This window comes from Marmota monax, unplaced genomic scaffold (genome assembly GCF_021218885.2).
Source record: "Marmota monax isolate L192 unplaced genomic scaffold, Marmota_monax_Labrador192_F-V1.1 WCK01_AAM20220418_F8-fsc00006, whole genome shotgun sequence".
Classification (NCBI taxonomy): Eukaryota; Metazoa; Chordata; class Mammalia; order Rodentia; family Sciuridae; genus Marmota; species Marmota monax.
This window is the reverse complement of record NW_026693712.1, coordinates 12,982,353-13,001,795: the sequence shown is the minus strand read 5'-3', so window position 1 is coordinate 13,001,795 and position 19,443 is coordinate 12,982,353. Positions and strand designations below refer to the sequence as shown.

The following is a 19,443-nucleotide window of genomic DNA, read 5'->3' as shown; positions in this document are numbered from 1 at the left end:
GGCAACAATTGGATGTGAGAAAGTTCTGGACTTACTGTTAGAATTTCTGGATGCTACTTCTGCTCCATTTACAGACCTGTGATTCTGGGTAAACTACTTAATTTCCCTGGGCTTTTTCCTCATTTGCAAAGTTGCAGGGGAAGTGTTAGCGAGGAAGGCTCATTAGATGGTTTCTAAGTGCACTTCTGCTTTTATTACTCTATATAATGGGTCAGAAAACTGTGGCCAGCAAGACAAACCCTGCTGGCACCAGTTTTTGTATACCTGTAAGGTTACAATGTTTTTTACTTTTTTTTTTTTTTCCTTCTAGTACTGGGGATCAAACCCAGGGCCTCACATTTGCTGGGAAAGAGCTCTACCACTGATCCACATCCCAGCTGTTGCCTTTTAGATTTGTAAATGGTTGGGGAAAAAAATTAAAATAATAATATTTCATGACATGTAAATTACATAAAATGAAATTTTCCTATAAGTGTTTTCGGAATATAGCCAAATATTTCTTATGTATTATCTCTGGCCAGTTTCATGCCAAGACATTGCCTATTGAGTATTTGCCACAGAAAACTCAAGGCCCATAAATCCAAAAATATTTACTTTGTGACCCCTTGCAGAAAAAGCTTGCCTACATCTGTTCTAGGTACAGTATATTTAGTTTATTTACTCATTTTGGGTTGATCCATCTCTTTTATATGAAATGTGTGCTCATCAGGTATTTTTCCAAATGTATCATAAATTGTTCTCTTTCCTAAAAGGAGGGACTCAGTTTGCTTTGTTCACCATTGCACTCCTGGTGCCATACACAGTGTTGGCACATAACAGCGGCTCCGCATTTGTTATTGGATAAACACTCTATCACCAGTGCTAAGCCACAGATTTCGGACTTCCAAAGGAATTTCTTACCTAATAAAACTAAGTTGCCTATTTTGGTAATTTTAAAATTCTTCTTTAATATTATTTTTAAAACCTCTTTTGCTAATCACAAACAAAACACAAACTTATTAGAATAATTTCCCCCTAAGGCATTTATTAATAATACTAGTAAAAATGAAATGGCCTCAGTCTTCTACATCCGTGCGCCACGTTTTTAAAGTGACGATTACTGGATTCCAAGGTATGGTTGTCAGAAACATTCTGCGTAATTTAAGCACAGCGGTAAAAAAAATACAGGCACGAGTGCGGATCAAAACGAGTGTGTAAGGAAAAAAGTAAGATTTTGCATTATTTGCAATGTGTCGAATGTGACCCTATTGCACGTTGTGTTGCAGATTTACTACAGCTGAGTCATTTCGGGACACGAGTGTGGGTTTCCAGGAAAAAACGAGAGGAAGGAACCAGGATAAGGGGCTCGCCGGGTTCCCCTAGGCACTCCCAACAGCAGACACCGGTATTCCGCGGCGGGCGACGGCGTGGTCCAAAAAGGCGCCGCGGCCCCTTTAAGAGGCACAGCACCTTCTCCAAGATACCATCTTGCACCAGGAGTTCACTTAAGCTCTCCACCTACCTTGCTATATCCCTCCTCCCTAACTGGGTACGGCCGGCCGGCGGGGAGAGCGAGCCTTTTCATTGGCTTTGCGCGCACGGCCCTCTCTCTTCTATTGGGTATCACACCCGCCACTCGTCATTATCTCCCGCCCACCTGAGCCTTCGGGCTAGGTTGAGTGAGGGCTCTTGGGTTAGTTCCTGTTAGGCCCCAGCCGGGGGAGTAGGTTGAAGTCTCGTAAGATGCCCGGTGGGCTAAGATACTGGGGGTTGTGAAGGGAGCGTGAGGAGGCGGCGAGTGGAGACCCACGGCAGGCCTGAAGAAGAGCGGCGGCCGAGCCCGCCTTCCCTGCACCATGCTCATAGAGGATGTGGATGCCCTCAAGTCCTGGCTGGCCAAGTTACTGGAGCCGATGTGAGTGAGCCTGGCAGGGCCCGGGCCGGCGAACGTGGGCGTTGGGGGCCCGCGGGGGCGTGGGGGAGGGGAGGCGGCGTTAGGTGGGCGGCGCGGCGGGGCGGCGGTGGGGAGGTCCCGGCGACGTCTTCTCTGTAGTACTATCACCATTGTGGGGGGGAAGGGAGGCGGAGGGAGAGGGAGAGCGAGGGGCGTAGAGGCGGTGTTGATGTGGGGTTGGGGGGGGGTCACGAGGACGGCGAGGGCTTTTAAAATATGCCTATTGGGGTAATGAAATTTAAAATACTGCTGTTTGAGATCTGAGGGAGATGGCAGGGCTATCGAGGGATTTTTAAATGTGAATAATCAAATCTTGAAGGAGACAGCAGGATCGAGGGCTTTACAAACCAGTATTAATCCAGGACTAACAGATCTAGAAGCAGAGTATCGAGGGCCTTTTCAAAATATTAGGGAAGAAAGAGGTAGTAGGGACTTTGATGCTATGTAGCTATTGGTGAGCTCGAAGGGTTCAAGAGTATTGAAGGATTTGAAAAATGTTATGGAGGAGCCGAAAGGGTATGTGGGCATCAGAGGGTTTTAAAAATTATTGGGGAGCTGATAAGTGTGGCAGTAAGGGTATTCAGGGTTTTTAAAGTATTATTGAGGAGTTGATAATGCTAAGAGAACCAACCAATGATTTTTAGTTGTCATGGGAGGTTAGGAAAAAATTGAGAATTTTTAAAATAAGTTTGAGGATTGAAAGAACTACACTTGGACGTAATATTGGTGGAAGGGTTTAAGGGGTATACCTGCAACATCTAGGGATTTTTTTTTTGTTAGATACGGGGTGTTGGAGGAGTAAATGGGGTAGTAGAAAGAATAAGGGTTTTGTAAATATTGATGAAAGGTTGATAGCACAACTGAAGTTAATTGGGGTTTAGGATTGTTGTTGAAGCAGTGAAAAGAAACAAGAGACCTGTCCTTTTAATATATTTTAAGTAGAGTAGCGTTAGATAGTTGTGAAAATATTATCAGATGCTTGAAGAGGATATAGTAGAGGCATCAACTTTCTGTTTTATAGTTACTTTAAGGAGGTAGGGTTGTGTAGAGTGTTTATTTGTGGGGACTCTGGGATAAAAATCTGTGGAACAATCTTCTAGGATCAGGAAAGAAAAGGCCAGCTCCTTGAATGTGCATCTTACTTTTTCCACAACCAATTCTTTTGGAAGAGGGCACCGGAAGGGAATAGAGGGGAAGGGATCATATCCTGCCCCCTCCTCATTTCTGCTTCTTTTCCTCTTATTGGAGGTTAGGCCTTGAAGAAGGAGAGTTAGAGAAAGGATGGGCAGGTTTTGATTCATTAGATTAGATTGCTTTAGTGGAAAAATTGAGTGTTTTTCAGGGGGTGGAAATACAGAGTAGTTTTGGTAGTGTGGAGGCAGGGTAAATTGGTGCTGTTGGGAGACTGTCAAGCTTCTTCCCTGTTAATCTATTTCCTGGGTCCCCCTGAGAAACCTGGTAACTAATTGTTTTTGTTTTGCTACTTTGGTTTCTTGGGTTGGGAAGGCAATATCTAGGAAGACAAGTTTTATGAGTTCATTGTATTAGTTGGGAAGGCAGGATTGGGAAGGGAGGAAACATTAGGGGAATTTTGATGTCTGAAGTTGTATTTGCATTAGCAGAATGAGAAGTGTGTGAGTACAGCATGGGTATAAATAAATGAATGAATAAATGTGAAATTAGGGCTTCTGAGTTTTAAATTAGTGGTGGTCTAGTTAGTGTGAAAGTGGCTTCTGGACACACTTGAAAGTTTTGTAGAATATGAGCTCCTTGAATGTACATCTTACTTTTTCTACAAATAAAAAGGTTTGGGGCACAAAGATGGAAATGGATTGTGAAGTTTGGAAATTAGATAAATTTAGTGAAATTGACCATATGTGTCTTTTATCAAGACTGATAAAAGGTATGTATATTTAAAAAATTAGTTACCTTTTCTTGAAAATTAGTTATCTTTTGTATTATTAAACATAAAATTGACTTTGTATACTTGCTATTTCAGTTGCCTTTTTTTTTTCTTTTGTGGTGCTAGGGATTGAACCCAGGGCCTTATGCATGCAAGGCAAACACTCTACCAACTGAGCTATATCCCTAGCCCTCTGTTGCCTTTTTTTTAAAAAAACTATTTTCCATGTAAGCTCTGATTTTGTTGGTAGAGATCTTTTAAAAAGTATTAAATGTTCATTTTATGTCTTGGATGGAAGGTAACAATTTTTAAAAATTATAGTTGATTGCTTTTTCTTTTTGAAAAAATTCTTTAAAATGTGCTATTCTGAGTGATTTTTTTTTATATTTATTTTTCAGTTTTCAGTGGACACAACATCTTTTTTTTTATATTTTTTAAGAGAGTGAGAGACAGAGAGAGAGAGAGAGAATTTTTTTTAATATTTATTTTTTTTTTTAGTTTTCAGCGGACACAACATCTTTGTTTGTATGTGGTGCTGAGGATCGAGCCAGGCGAGCGCGCTACCGCTTGAGCCACATCCCCAACCCTGACACAACATCTTTATTTTATTTTTATGTAGTGCTGAGGATCGAACCCAGCGCCCTGCGCATGCCAGGCGAGTGCGTTACGGCTTGAGCCACATCCCCAGCCCGGTTCTTTTTTTTTAATGTCAAATTTTAGTTTGAGTAGAAACTTTATTTTACTAAGCATGTTCACGAGATTTTTTTTGGCTGGAGTAAATATAATTATTTTGTAATTTTCTTGAGTAAAACATATTTTAAAATAATTATAATTATTTGAATTTAATTTTTCCATTTGAGTTAATGTTTTACTTAAAGTCCACTTTCTACTTTTTTTTTTTTTTTCTTAAAAAAATTTTTTTTAAGCTGGGAACAGGGACACATGCATATCATCCCAATGGCTTGGGAGGCTGAGGCAGGAAGATTTCAAGTTCAAAGCCAGTCTCAGCAACTTAGTGAGGCCCTTAAAAACTTAGTGAGACATGTCTCAAAAAATAAAAAGGGCAGGGCATGTGACTCAGTGCTTAAGCTACCCTGGGTTCAATCCCTGGTGCCAAAAATAGTTATTTAGAAAAAAAGTTTTTTTTCACTCATTTAATGTTTAAAAAAAAAAAAAGGTCTGGGCTGGAGATATTACAGAGCACTTGTCTCATATGTGCAAGGCCTTAGTTTCCCAGTACAGCAAAAATAAATAAGTAAAAATTAAAAAAGACCTAAAATCACTACTCAGACTTTAACAATGTAGGTGGTTTCCTGAAGTGACAAATATGCTTATGTTTAACTCACATAAGTATTGGTTTTGGAGGGAGATATTAATAAGAAATAGAAAATGCAATATGAATATCATATTTTCATTCTTGCTATATTATGGAGGTTATTTTTTGTTTATATGTCCTAAAATATGATAAATGGTATGCTAAAGTGGGTTGTATTTGTAAATTTATTTTTTTGCATATTCCAGATTCAAAAAAATTTTCATGGCAGATTGACATGTTGCTACAACATAGCATTTCAGAGCAGTTGTTAGTCTTTGAGATAAAGTAGTTGCAGTGTCTAGGTTGGAATCTATGGTTGTGCACATGATTTCTTGTTGCACTTTCTTAGCATAATTTGCCTTAACTAAATTTATAAAAGCATCTCATTTTTAGGAGGTTTCAATCATGTTGCATCTTGTCATTGATGAAACAAAGGTATGTAGCAGGTATTTTTAAACCAATGCAATTTGCATGTGATTATTTCCTATACACAAATGGTTAGAGCTTATCTATTGCCTTCTCCTTTTGTAGATATGGAACTCTTATTATTAATCTTACTAGTGGAAAGATGGAAGGAGGGAGACTGGAAGAAATAACCCGTTAGTTACCTTAGCTGGCTGGAGAAACACAGATCAGCAACCTTTTTTCTTGGTAATCCATTAAAGGGGAGGGATACCATATTTTAGTCAAGAAGTTTTATTTCTTTGTTAGAGGTGCAGGAACAGACTGGAGTAGCAGGTCTTGTTTGGGGTCTTCATCTTTCCCCCATGATATTGTAGTGAGAGATAAGACGAAGGGATTATGCACAATTTAGAATTGTTGTTTCATTCTGTGAGAATTGACTACTTATTTTAAGTATGTGAACCCCTTAAAAATAAGATTCTAAGAAAATCCAGGAGATAAATGAATCACTGAAGAAATTTCTGCAAGTTTAGAAAAAGTTCAGGGAAGCGTTTTTCAGTAACAAATCTGCATTTCTACCAAAACATTATATTTAATGGGGAATTTTAGGAAGTTATTTTATATATACAAAACATATATGAACATTTGCTGCTGCTTTTTAGACTTAATAGATAAATTTATCTTTATGTTTTTCTTTTCCCTGCTTTGGTGCTAGGGATCAAGTTCAGGGCCTTGTACATAACAAGAAAGTCTTCTATGAGTGAGCTATATCTACAGCTCTTGGTATATGCTTTTAAAAGAGTAATGGATTTTTAAAACTTGTTAGATAGTGTCTGTTTGTGTATACTAATGGAGCATTATTTTAGAATTGGAGAATTTGGAGAAATTGTCTGACCTTTTTCTCTTTATTTATTTATTTACATGCAGTCCTAAGAAGGGATTATTATTTGAACCCAGTGCCTCACACATACTAGGCAAGGGCTCTACCACTGAGCCATAACCCAAGCTCCTAACCTTTTTCTCTTAAACAGATATATTAGCTTTTTAGATGGGTGCCTAACAAAAATTGTATATTAATGATGCAGACTAAAAAGTGCTTTGTGTACCTTAATCATACTATAATATAAATTTTATGATTTTTGAAATAGAATATACATTAAACTTTCTGCAAAATTATACATATTATTTTGGTACCAGGGATTGGTACCAAAAGGTTTAACTACTGAGCCACATCCCCAGTCCTATTTTTTATTTTTATTTTTTTTGCTTATTTATTTATTTAAGGTACTGGGGATTGAACTTGGGCACTCAACCACTGAGCCACATCCCCAGCCCCATTTTGTAGTTTATTAGAGACAGGGTCTCACTGAGTTGCTTAGCACCTCACTTTTGCTGAGGCTAGCTTTGAACTCTCCATCCTCCTGCCTCAGTCTCCTGAGCCACAGGGATCATAGGCATGCTTCACTGTAGCCAGCTTCTATTTTTTTTAGTTTTAGACAGATTCACACTAGGTTGCTTACAGTCTCACTAAATTGCTAAGGCTGCCTTGAACCTGTGGTCCTCCTGCCTCAGCCTCCTGAGCTGCTGGGTTTATAGGCATGTACCACCATGCCCAGCAAAAATATCTTATTAATGTTAAGCACCACTACCATTTAAAATAATATTCATCAGGTTTATGCAGGCTAGAGTCTTATTGCAGGTTCCATAAGTAGGAACAGAAATAGCTAATGAAAGTCTGATTTGGTATGCAGTTTCTGTGAATTCTGGCCATATCAAAGTCTTTTTAATTTTTTTTGTAGTTATAGATGGACAGAATGCCTTTATTTTATTTCTTTATTTTTATGTGGTGCTGAGGGTTGAACCCAGTGCCTCACGCATGCTAGGCAAGCGCTCTGCTGCTGAGCTACAGCCCTAGCCCTATATCAGATTCTTTTTAAAAAATTCTTTTGGGGGGGGGGCTAGGGTTGTAGCTCAGCAGTAGAGCGCTCACCTAGCACATGTGGGTTCAATCCTCAGCACCACATAAAAATAAATAAATAAAGGTATTGTGTCCAACTACACCTAAAAAACAAATATTAAAAAAAAATTCTTTTTGATACTGGCAGTTGAACCCAGGTGTGCTTATCCACTGAGCCACATCCCCAGCTATTTTTATTTTTTTGAGACAGGTCTTGCTAAGTTGCTGAGGCTGACTTTGAACTTGTGATCATCCTGTCTCAGCCTTCCGAGCTCCGTACTCAAGTCTTTTTAAAAATATTCTAGAAGGTTGAATATGTTGTCATCTTGGAGTATATATTGGAAAATACAGTAATAAGATTAACAAAGATTATTTTATTGGTTCATATTCATTGGTTTTGTGGTCATGGCAGGTATGTATACATGTGAATGCTAGAATTTACATGTGGCTAATAGGTTTGCAATCCTTACCAAGTTAAACTCTGGCTGGTAATCTCTATGGTTACTCAAATGGGAGGAAAAATTATTATCTAGCTGTTGTTAGACGTGATCTCCTGATTAACTGGGTTAAATGATTATTTTGCTGCTACATTTTTAAGACTGAGAAGTACTAATAATTTTCTGAATTGTACCAGTGGTTTCAAAGAATCAGTGTACCTCTAACATACTGTGGAACTTAAGGAGACTATTTCCTGTTTCATAGGAAAGGTCTTATTTTGTCCAGAGACTTCTTGGCAAGTTTTGGTTTACTGAATTAAGAACATATTTGTTCGTTTGTCCTTGATCTCCCTCCTAAATATATCTGACTTCATTCTTCCTGGTCCAATAGCTATAGAGCAGAAGCCAGAAGTTGCTTTTATAGCTCTGTGTTTCCTACCACTCTCTAGGCTCATCTTCTCACAGTGTCATTACTTATATCTTTATTAATCTCTTTTTATATCATTTGTTGTTTTACGTATGATTATTTTCATACTCATCTCTTGGTCATGTGACTGAAGGGCAAGATCTGTCTTGCTCAGAGTAATTCTATTACCAAGCAAGATGTGTGGCACTTATTTAACAGTCAATATTTAAATGAATGAGCATCCTCAAATACGTTTAGATTGTTTTGACAATTAGAAAAGTGAAATTGGGTTGGGGATATAACTTAATAGTAGAATGCTTGCTTAGCATGCTCAAGACCCTGGGTTGGATTTCCCCACCACAAAAAAAAAAAAAAAAAAAATATTGAGCCCAGGAACATTCTGCTTCTGAGGTACATCCCTAGCTCTTTTTTCTTAAATTTTGAGACAGGTTCTTGCTAAGATGCCCAAGTTGATCTTGAATTCGCAAGCCTCCTATCTCAACCTCCTGAGAGTTGTTGGGGTTACAGATTCACTGGGATTATAGCTCCTACTGCTTTAGGAGTTATAGTCCAAATATCAAAATGGTGTTTTGCAACCAACAGATGTTACATGTATATTTTTCACCCCAAATCTTGTTGTGTTTCTTTCATAACTTATTCTTTCATGAAAGCACTTAATTAAGATTAAAGAAGCTGGGCATGGTGGTGCATACCTGTAATCCCAGCAGCTCGGGAGACTGAGGCAGGCAGATCATGAATTCAAAGCCAGCTTCAGCAATTTAGTGAGGCCTAAGCAACTTAGCAAGACTCTGTCTCTAATAAAATATAAAAAAGGGCTGGAGATGTAGCTCAGTGGTTAAGCACTACTGGGTTCAATCCCCAGTACCTCTCCGCCAAAAAAAATTAAAAAATTAAAAGAAAAATGCTATTGATCTGAATATTGGTTTCTTCTCATATTCACATTAGAACTTAGTCTCCTGTGTGATAGTTTTAAGAGATAGGACCTTTATTATTGCATTACAGAAAAATTAGAAAGGAAATAAAATTATTTGTAGATATTTATTTTCAGTTTTTCTTTTATGTGTGAAGTTGTGTGTGTGTGTGTGTGTGTGTGTGTGTGTGTGGTTGCTGGGGATTTAACCCAGGGGGCCAGACTTTTTTAAAAAACTTATTTTTATTTTTTGGGTACTGGGGATTGAACTCAAGGGCAATTGACCCCTGAACCACATCTCCAGTCGTCTTTTATATTTTAGAGACAGGGTCTCACTGAGTTGCTTAGTGCCTTGCTTTTTCTGAAACTGGCTTTGGACTCTTGATCCTCCTGCCTCAGCCCTCTGAGCTGCTGGGATTACATACAGGCCAGTGCCACCACTCTCGGCAACTTTTTAACTTTTTAAAAACCTTAAAAAAAAAAAAAAGTATTACTCAGCAATAAACGAGAATAAAATTAAAAAAAAAACCCTCTTTTAGAGGGATGAGGTTGTGGCTTAGTGGTAGAGTGCTTGCCTAGCATGCATGAGGTACTGGGTTCGATCCTCAACACCACATAAATGTAAAATAAAGATATTATGTTCATCTAAAACTTAAAAATAAATATTAAAAAAAACTTTTTTAGGGGATATAGCTCAGTTGGTATATTGGTTGCCTAGCATGCACAAGACCCTGGGTTCAATCCCCAGCACCAGTGGAAAACAAATAAAAAATTATTTTGTGACATGGTCTTGTTAAATTGCTGAGGTTGGCCTTGAATTTTTGATTCTCCTGCCTCAGCCTCCTGAGTGGCTGGGATTATAAGCATACACCATTACACCCCAGTCTGTATATGAACTTGTATGTAGCTACAAGACAACTCAGTGTAAAATTTTGTGTCTTGATATCTTCAGTTGACATAACATCAGAAGCATATTTTATAGGGGGCTGAGGATATAGCTCAGTTGATAGAGTGCTTGCCTCACATGTACAAGGCTCTGGGTTCTAATTCCCAGCACCAAAAACAAAACAAAAAAAACAAACAGAAGTATATTTTATAAACCTCCAGCAGCAAGAGAATGGGTTCCTTTACTGTACTTTTCTGTTAGAAGTAATATCATTTTTATGCAATAAATTTTTTAAAAGTATTTCTAGATACCTGTGTTATTTTCTATCTTTGCCTTTGTTTCTTTAGTTTGGTTTTCCATATATGTAACTACTGGTCAAGGAATATGGACTTTTTTTTCTCTTTTCTTTGAATATGAACTTTTTAATGGCTATTGATACCTACTAGAATCAGATTCCTCTCCCTGGCTTATGACTCAGTAGCACATTTCTTAGATGTCTTACCTGTAAAATAGAGATTGTACTAAGAACTTAAAATTAGATCCATATTCAGAAAGATGTACATTTTTCTGAAAGTGGAAAAGGTATTAAGTAGTTTTTTCCTGAAACAAATAGACTACAATTTTTTTTTTTTTTTTTGTACCAGGGAATGAACTCGGGGTACTTGACCACTGAGCCATGTCCTCAGCCCTATTTTGTATTTTATTAGAGACAGGGTCTCACTGAGTTGCTTAAGCATCTCGGTTTTGCTGAGGCTGGCTTTGAACTCGTGATTCTCCTGTCTCAATCTCCTGAGCTGCTGGGATTACAGGCCTGTGCCACTGTGCCCGGCTCTACAATAATAGTTTTTTAGTAATGTTTCTTGGCTTGGGGTCAAAGGTAGGACTTTTACTCTTTGATCTTGGTATTTAACATATGTCTGAAATCTTCTGTGAAGTTGATGTGCCTACTCAGCAGATAATTTGAGGTTTTTGCAGATAAGGCAGTTAGAGCAATATTTCTGTTAGATTTTCCTAAAAAAAATTCATTCTAATAGATTTTATTTTTTAAAATAACTTACAGGATAGTTAAAACATAACCTTATTATACAGAATGAATTTAAAAATTTTAAGGTGTCTTTGTAATTGTAACTTATATTAAGCTTTAGTAAATTTATTGATTATTTTAGTTAAAAGGTAACTGTTTGTTGAGACTTAGAATACATTGATCAGTCTTGGAGATGTACATTAGAAAAGCATAGGGATAGTGAGGTATGGTGGTGCATGCCTGTAATCTCAGTGACTCTGAAGGCTGACGCAGAAGGATTGCAAATTCAAGGTCAGCTTCAGTAACTTAACCAGACCCTATTCTCAGATTAAAACATAAAAAAGTGTGAAGATGTAGCTCAGAGAAAATAGCATTGCCATTTTCTGCCATTCTTTTCTTATTTTTCTGTATCCTCTTCTTGCATATAAGATGTTCTTATCTAGGATCTGAACTTTTCGAGTAAAGGCGGAAATGTGATTTTCCCCCCTTTCTCTCACTGGTCAAATGTCTTATTCTTCGGTGAAGTTAAGTCTACCTATACATCTTCATTTTAAGGTGTTTATAGAATACTAAGTTTAGCATTGCGTGTATAATATTTTTTGAAAATGTAACTGCTTTCTTGTGCTTTTTGTTTATAAATGAATTTTTTAAAAAGTGTGTATAAGACATGTTTATGATGTTTTGATATGTACAATGTGAAATGATGACTGCCATCAAGCTAATTAATATCTGTTTTATCACACAATTATTTTTTGTTTTTATGTGCGTGGTAAGAACCTTAAGATCTACTCTCAGCAAATTCAAGTATATAATATGCATACAACACTTCAGAATTTAGCAATTGGATTTACTAAAGTGATGTGTTCATAATGTGTTCTCTAAAATGGAACTTTTTTTGGTATTGGGGGTTGGACCCGGGGTGCTCTATCACTGAGCTACATCTAGATTGCTTATTGCATAGCCATTGCTGAGGCTGGCTTTGAAATCCCGATCCTCTTGCCTCAGCCTCCCAAGTCACTGGGATTACAGGCGTGCACCACCACACCTGGCCATCCCTAGCACTTTTAAAAAATATTTTTTAGTTGTAGATGAACATAATCTTTATTTTATTTACTTATTTATTTTTATGTGGTGCTGAGGATCAAACACAGTGCCTCATCTGTACGAGGCAAGCGCTCTACCACTGAGCTACAATCCCAGCCCCTCCAGTGCTTTTTAAACATTTTTTGAGGCAGTTCCTTCCTAAGTTGCTAAGGGTCTCATTGCTGATGAGGACCTCAAACTGGCGATTCTCCTGCCTCAGCTTCGTGTTGCTAGGATTACAGATAAGTGTATGTTACCATATGCCTGTAACATTTTTTAGTTTAGAAGAATCTTGACTTTCTTTTAAATTGTATGTTTTTTGTTGTTGCTTTTTGCCATGGATGTGGAACCCAGGGCATCATGCATGCCAGGCAAGTGCTCTACCACTCAGCCGTATCCCAGTCCTACATTGTATTTTAAAAATATATGTAACCCATCATCTATGACCTTTGTCCATAATTTTTAGAATTCTGTGTTTTGTAAAATTGACACATTTTTCTTTTTCTCTTATTTTAAACATTTATTTATTTATTTATTTTTAGGTGTAGATGGACATAACACAATATCAAACCCGGGTCCCGTCCGTGCTAGGCGAGCTCTCTACCGCTGAGCCACAATCCCAGCCCTCTTTCTTTTTTTTTTTTAAACATTTATTTTTTAGTTGTAGGTGGACAACAATACCTTTATTTTATTTTTATGTGGTGCTGGGATCGAACTGAGTGCCTCACACATGTTAGGCAAGCGCTCAACCACTGAGCCAGAACCCTAGCCCCAACACATTTTTCATTATAATTAAGTGCATAGATGCAACCTTTCCCATGTCAATATCGCCAGTGAAAAAAAATTTCTTGTTTTATCCAAATATGAACTTTAAAAACTAGATAGAAGAAGTAAAGGTGCTGGTGCTTCAGTTTTCTTTTCTTTTTTTTTTTTTTTACTGATTTCAAAATTTTTGGAAATGTAATTGATATTTTTGAGCTGAAACTTTTCCCTTTCTAATTGATAGTGGAGGTCTAAGGAATTATGGAACAAGAGTAGATGGAATAATATTTTATAGGAATATGATCACTTTGGTTTTTTTTGTTATCATCCCAAGTATTTTCATTCTATTTTTATAACCCTATGAAGCCACATTGAATATATGTTACTTAAATATAAGCATTCATGGGGGAATATAGACTATATATATTTGTTTGTTTTGGTACCAGGAATTGAACCCAAGGACGTTTAACCACTGAGCTGTATCCCCAGACCTTTTTATTTTTTATTTTTAGATGGACTCTTTTTTAAAAAAAAAAAAATATATATATATATATATGTATATATTTAGTTGTAGATGGACACAATATCTTTATTTATTTTTATATGGTGCTAAGGATTGAACTCAGTGCCTCACGCTTATGAGGCAAGCGCTCTATAACTGAGCCCCAGCCCCTAGATGGTATCTTAATAGGTTGCCTACAGCCTCACTAAGTTGCTGAGGTTGGCTTTGAACCTGAAAATCCTTGCCAAAGCCTCTCAAGCCACTGGGATTACAGGCCTGTGCCACCATGCCTGGCTGGAATCTAGACTATTAAACTAAGCTAAACTTTTATTTTTCTATGATGGAGACAAAACATTAAGTCTGACCAGTGGGTATACAGGAATTGACAAACCAGGATCATTTGATGCCTGGCATAAGAGATGATTTTGAGTGTCAAAGTTGGATTCCTGCTGACTAGAAAAAACATGAGGCAGATAAAGTTTGTCTCTGCTGCCCTTTTGCCACTTCTAATGACTCTAGATTTTTTTTTTCTTTGCTTATAGCTGCTAAAGCATTTACCAGTAATATTTAAGGTGTCATCCTTCTCATGTTCTCGGTTTTTTGGTTTTTTTTAATGACTGTGGGAAATGTGTCTGTCTTTTTATTTATTTATTTGTTTATTTATTTTGTACGGGCTTGAACTCAGAGTCACTGGACCACTGAACCACATCCCCAGCCCTCTTTCTATTTTATTAGAGACAGGGTCTCACTGAGTTGTTTAGTGCCTTGCTAAATTGCTGAGGCTGGCTTTGAACTCGTGATCCTCTGCCTCCGCCTCCCTAGTTGCTGGGATTAACAGCGGTGAGCCACCTGCTCGGTCATGTTCTCAGTTTTTAAAAAAGTCTTTAAGGGATGGGGTTGTGGCTTGGTAGTAGAGTGCGTGCCTCACGTGTGTGAGGCATTCAATGGTTTTAGTTTTCAGCACCACATACATATAAATAAATGAATAAAATAAAGTTCATCAACAAATATATAAAGTCTTTAAGATACCTATTGAAAAAATGAACAGTGGTGTTGATTGCTTTTTCTTTTCCTTTGAGATGGGGGAAGATCTCACTATGCTGCCAGTCTGGTTCAAACTTGAAATATTTGTGCCTCAAACTGAGCAATAGCTGAAAGTAAACGTGTGCCCACCCATGCCCATCCATTTTTGGATACTGGTGCTTGAGGAGTGGAGAAATCTAGCCCATCACTCCCAGTTTTTTCCTTGCTGGCCATTTGGACAGGTAGTTCCTAAGGGTATTATTTATTATTGCCTAGGAGACAAGCAACAACTTTTAAGTGTCAGGTGCCACCCTTTTCACTGAGAGAGCAAATAAATGTAGACGTGGTATAAGATTCTTGGTGTAATTAGAAGCTCAAAGATTAAGATAAAGTAGTTATTTTGTAGAAATAAAGAAAATCTTATTTGCAGTATTTGTATGTTATTTATTATGATAGTTGCCTTTGGCAGTCACTTAAACTTTTGATCTTCGGTTTTCCAAAATGGGTTTATTTTATTAATGATACCACTGTTTGAAAACGATGTTTTTCATCCATTTTTTTCTCTTTTTCTAATAGATGTGATGCTGACCCATCAGCCTTAGCCAACTATGTTGTAGCACTGGTCAAGAAGGACAAACCTGAGAAAGAATTGAAAGCCTTTTGTGCTGATCAACTTGATGTCTTTTTACAAAAAGGTAATTATTATGGGCCTTCAACCAAGTATTTATATAAAGATTTTGAATTTATTTATTTATTTATTAAAAATGTTTATTTTTTTAGTTGTAGTTGGACACAATACCTTTATTTTACTTACGTATTTTTATGTGGTGCTGAGGATCGAACCCAGGGTCTCGCAAGTGCGAGGCAAGTGCTCAACTGCTGAGCCACAACCCTAGCGCCAAGATTTTGAATTTAAATCTTGTTGAATTTCTTCTCTTTCCTTAATAAGGCAGTGCATGCTGTAATGCTTTTTACGTGATTGGGACCTTTGCAGATTTTGGCAGATCCTGGTTGAGGGATAACAGTTTAAAGATTATGCTGGGCATCGTGTCACATTCCTGTAATCCAAGCAACTGGGGAAGCTGAGGCAGGAGGATTTAGAGTTCAAAACCAGCCTCAGCCAATTTAATGAGGCCCTAAGCAACTGAGTGAGACTCTCTCTAAATAAAGTATTAAAAAAGGGCTGGGGATGTGGCTCAGAGGTTAAGTACCCCTGAGTTTAATCCCTGGCACCTCAAAAACCAAAACACAAAACTCAAAAAACAGTCTAAGGGTATTGAAATTGCTTATCTTACTGTTAAACAATGAGCCCATCAGTTTTTTTTCTTTCTTGGCTAGGGCTTTTTTTTTTTTTTTTTTAAAGAGCCTTATAGTTGTACATAGTTGGGTTCATCTTGACAAACTCATTCATGCATAGAAATCGATTTTAGTTCATGATTCCCTTCTTTTTCTTTCCCATCTTCCCTCCCTCTCCCATTCTCCTTCCTCTACTCCACTAGACTTCCTTTCACTTGGGGCTTCTTGATAAAGAGATGGGTGTGATCCTCTTCTCTTTATATATTTAATTTCTTCTTACCAAAGTCCTTTCCATGATCTACAGAGTTTCCATGAGGTTTCCCCTGTTGTCTCTCTGACATCTTCTGCCACTCCCCCTCACTTGTTCCACTGACCAGTTTACTGTTTATTGAAAATGGCAAACTTGCCTGTAATCCCTGTGGCTCGGGAGGCTGAGGCAGGAGGATTGCAAGTTCAAAGCCAGCCTCAGCAATGGCGAGGCAACTCAGTGAGACCCTGTCTCTAAATAAAATACAAAATAGGGCTAGGGATGTGGCTCAGTGGTTGAGTGCCCCGGAATTCAATCTCCAGTACCCCCCCCCCTCCCCCCCGCAAAAAAAGAGAGAAAATGACAAACTTGTCCAACAGTTCAGAGCCTTTGAAATTATTTTACACTTGACTGAAACATGAATTCTTCCCTTATTTCTTTCTGGTCCATTTTCAAATATCGTTTCTGAACAGTTTCCCCTGATTGCTCTTTATACAACACATAACATTCCATGCTCCCCAGTCATTTCTTTCAACCTCGAGTACTCATCACTCTATGTCATGATTATTTTCCTGTTTATCTCTCTCCTCCCACCTTCTTTGTCTTTTCTTTTGTTTAAAGTGGAGACTAGATGGGCTGGGGTTGTGGCTCAGTGGTAGAGTGCTTGCCTAGCATGTGTGAAGCATTGGGTTTGATTCTCAGCACCACATATAAATAAATTAATTAAATAAAGGTCCATTGACAACTAAAATATATATATATAAAGTGGAGACTTGAAACCTACAGTGGTTGGCACATAAATGCTTGATAAGTATTATTATTAGGTAAGTAGTACTATGGATAACACTTATCAGTTGATCTAGGTTTTTTTTTTTTTTTTTACACAATACCTTTATTTTATTTAATTTTATGAGGTGCGGATGATCGAACCCAGGGCCTCCACATGTTAGGCGAGCACTCTACTGCTGAGCCACAGCCCCAGCCCCTGTTGATCTAGATTGATGAGAAAATATCCTTTAACTCAAATATCAGCTGGTGAAGAGAAGATGGCTTCTCATTTTAATACATAGGATTACATCTTTTTTTCAAGCATTTTAAGACTTTTTTGTTTGAAAAAGAAAACATGCATACAGAAATTCCTCTTTAGTATAGATGAGTGTTCTTTTTTTTAAATGTGTTAATTTATATTGAAGATGACTCATGTGAAATGTAGAGCCAAAAAGAAAAAAAATAAAATATAGTAAAGATATTTGGAGTATGAGGCAAATGAATGATTAGACATTTAAGAACTCACTGTTATAAAAAGCTACAAAAAAACTGGAAATGAAGTTCAAGATTTATCTTGAACACAAACAGTGTATGAGTGTACCTTTTCCCCCACATCCTCTCTAACACTTACTATTATTTGTATTCTTGATAATTGCCATTCTGACTGATATGAATGAAATCTCAACTTGGTTTTGATTTGCATTTCCTTAATTGCTGGAGATATTGAACATTTTTTTCCTTTTTCTTTTTAATATTTATTTTTTAGTTGTAGTTGGAAACAGTACCTTTATTTATTTATTTTTATGTGGTGCTGAGGATTGAACCCAGGGCCTTACATGTGCTAGGCAAGCACTCTACTGCTGAGCCACAACCCCGGCCCCTTAAACATTTTTTCATATATTTATTGGTCATTTGTATTTCTTTCGAAAAGTATGTTTAGTTTTATGCACATGTATTTATTGGGGTACTTGTTTTTTGGGGATTACGTTTTTTGAGTTCTTTTTATTATTGGTGGGACTGCAAATTAGTGCAACCACTCTGGAAAGCAGTATGGAGATTCCTTAAAAATCTAGGAATGGAACCACCATATGACCCAGCTGTATCCCACTTCTTATTATATGTTCAAAAGTTCTAAGATCAGCATACTGTAGAGATATAGCCACATCAATGTTTATAGTAGCATAATTCACAATAGTCAAGCCATGGACTGGGATTGTGGCTTAGTGGTAGAGTGCTTGCCTAGCATGTATGAGGCTCTGGGTTCGATTCTCAGCACCACATATAAATAAACAAAAAGTAAAGGTCCATTGAGAACTAAAAAAAATTTTAAAAAATAGTCAAGCTATTAAATCAAACTAGGTGATCTTCACAGATGAATAGGTAAAGAAAATGTGGTATATATCATTGTGTGTATCCACAAGACACTAGTTAAAAAAACTGTGATATCAAAAAGATCAGTAGAGTACAGGGAAGGGAATAGGGGAAAGGGGGAAAAGAGGAAGTACTAGGGACTGAATTAGGGCAAATTATATTCTATGTTTTTATAAGTATGCAAAAAAGAATCATAATGTTATATCTAATTAAAAAGAACCAATAAAAATATATTGCAAAAAATAAATAAGCATTTATCAAAAAAAGCTACAAAAGTTTTTAGTAATTCTTTAAACTTTAAAAATAATACACATGAGGAAGAACTCTAAATTTTATTTATTTATTTAACTAGTTGTAGGTGGACACAATATCTTTATTTATTTTTATGTGGTGCTGAGGATCGAACCCAGTGCCTCACATTGGTAGGCAGGTACTCTACCATTGAGTCACAAACCCAGCCCTATAAAAATTTATTTATTTTTAAGTATTTATTTTTTTAGTTGTAGTTGGACACAATACCTGTATTTCATTTATTCATTTTTATGTGGTGCTAAGGATTGAACCCAGGGCCCTGCACGTGTGAGGTGAGTGCTCTAGTGCTGAGCCACAATCGCCAGCTCCCTATAAAATTTATTTTAAAAAGAAGAGAAGAAACAGCCAGAAATTTACCACCAGAGACGAAATCACTGTTGTGTATAGCTTTTTAGATTGGCATTGTCTAGGAGAACTTTGTGCAACTGTAGATAATGATTTATATATGTATTTTCCAGTTTAGTAGCCTTTAGCTATTTGTGGCTATTGAGTGTTAGAAATGGGTTTATATGGTTGAGAAACTGATTTTTAAATTTAATTTTAATTAATTTAAACCCAAATCTAAACAGCCACATGTAGTTAAGTAGTTGCCATATTAAACTATTGGACAGTGCCCCTCTAGACTTATGTCTTTAATTGAGATTATATATTAAAACCAGGTGTGATGGTGCACCCCTAAGATTCTAGGGATTTGGAAGACTGAGACAGGAGGATCACACATTTGAGAACAGCCCCAGCAACTTAGTGAGACCTTGTCCCAAAATAAAAATAAAAAGGACTGGGGATATAACTCAGTGGTAAAATGCCTGTGGATTCAATCCCCAGTATCTCCTCCCCAAAGAAGACATATCATGAGAATACTCTTACTATTCTACATGCATCCCT

General features: G+C 37.2%; 1 protein-coding gene across 8 annotated transcripts in view; it reads left to right on the top strand.

The window, feature by feature from the left end:
• Nucleotides 1–1,641: 1,641 nt before the first annotated feature.
• Nucleotides 1,642–19,443, top strand: part of Rbm27 (RNA binding motif protein 27) — a 78,913-nt gene continuing 61,111 nt past the window's right edge. For all 8 annotated transcript variants that reach the window (XM_058584251.1, XM_046460226.2, XM_046460224.2 and 5 more), the window contains exons 1-2: nt 1,642–1,894; nt 15,141–15,259. In XM_058584251.1, the coding sequence (XP_058440234.1) occupies nt 1,836–1,894; nt 15,141–15,259 (178 nt within the window). In that variant the 5' untranslated portion in view covers nt 1,642–1,835. The remainder of the gene's footprint in view (nt 1,895–15,140; nt 15,260–19,443) is intronic.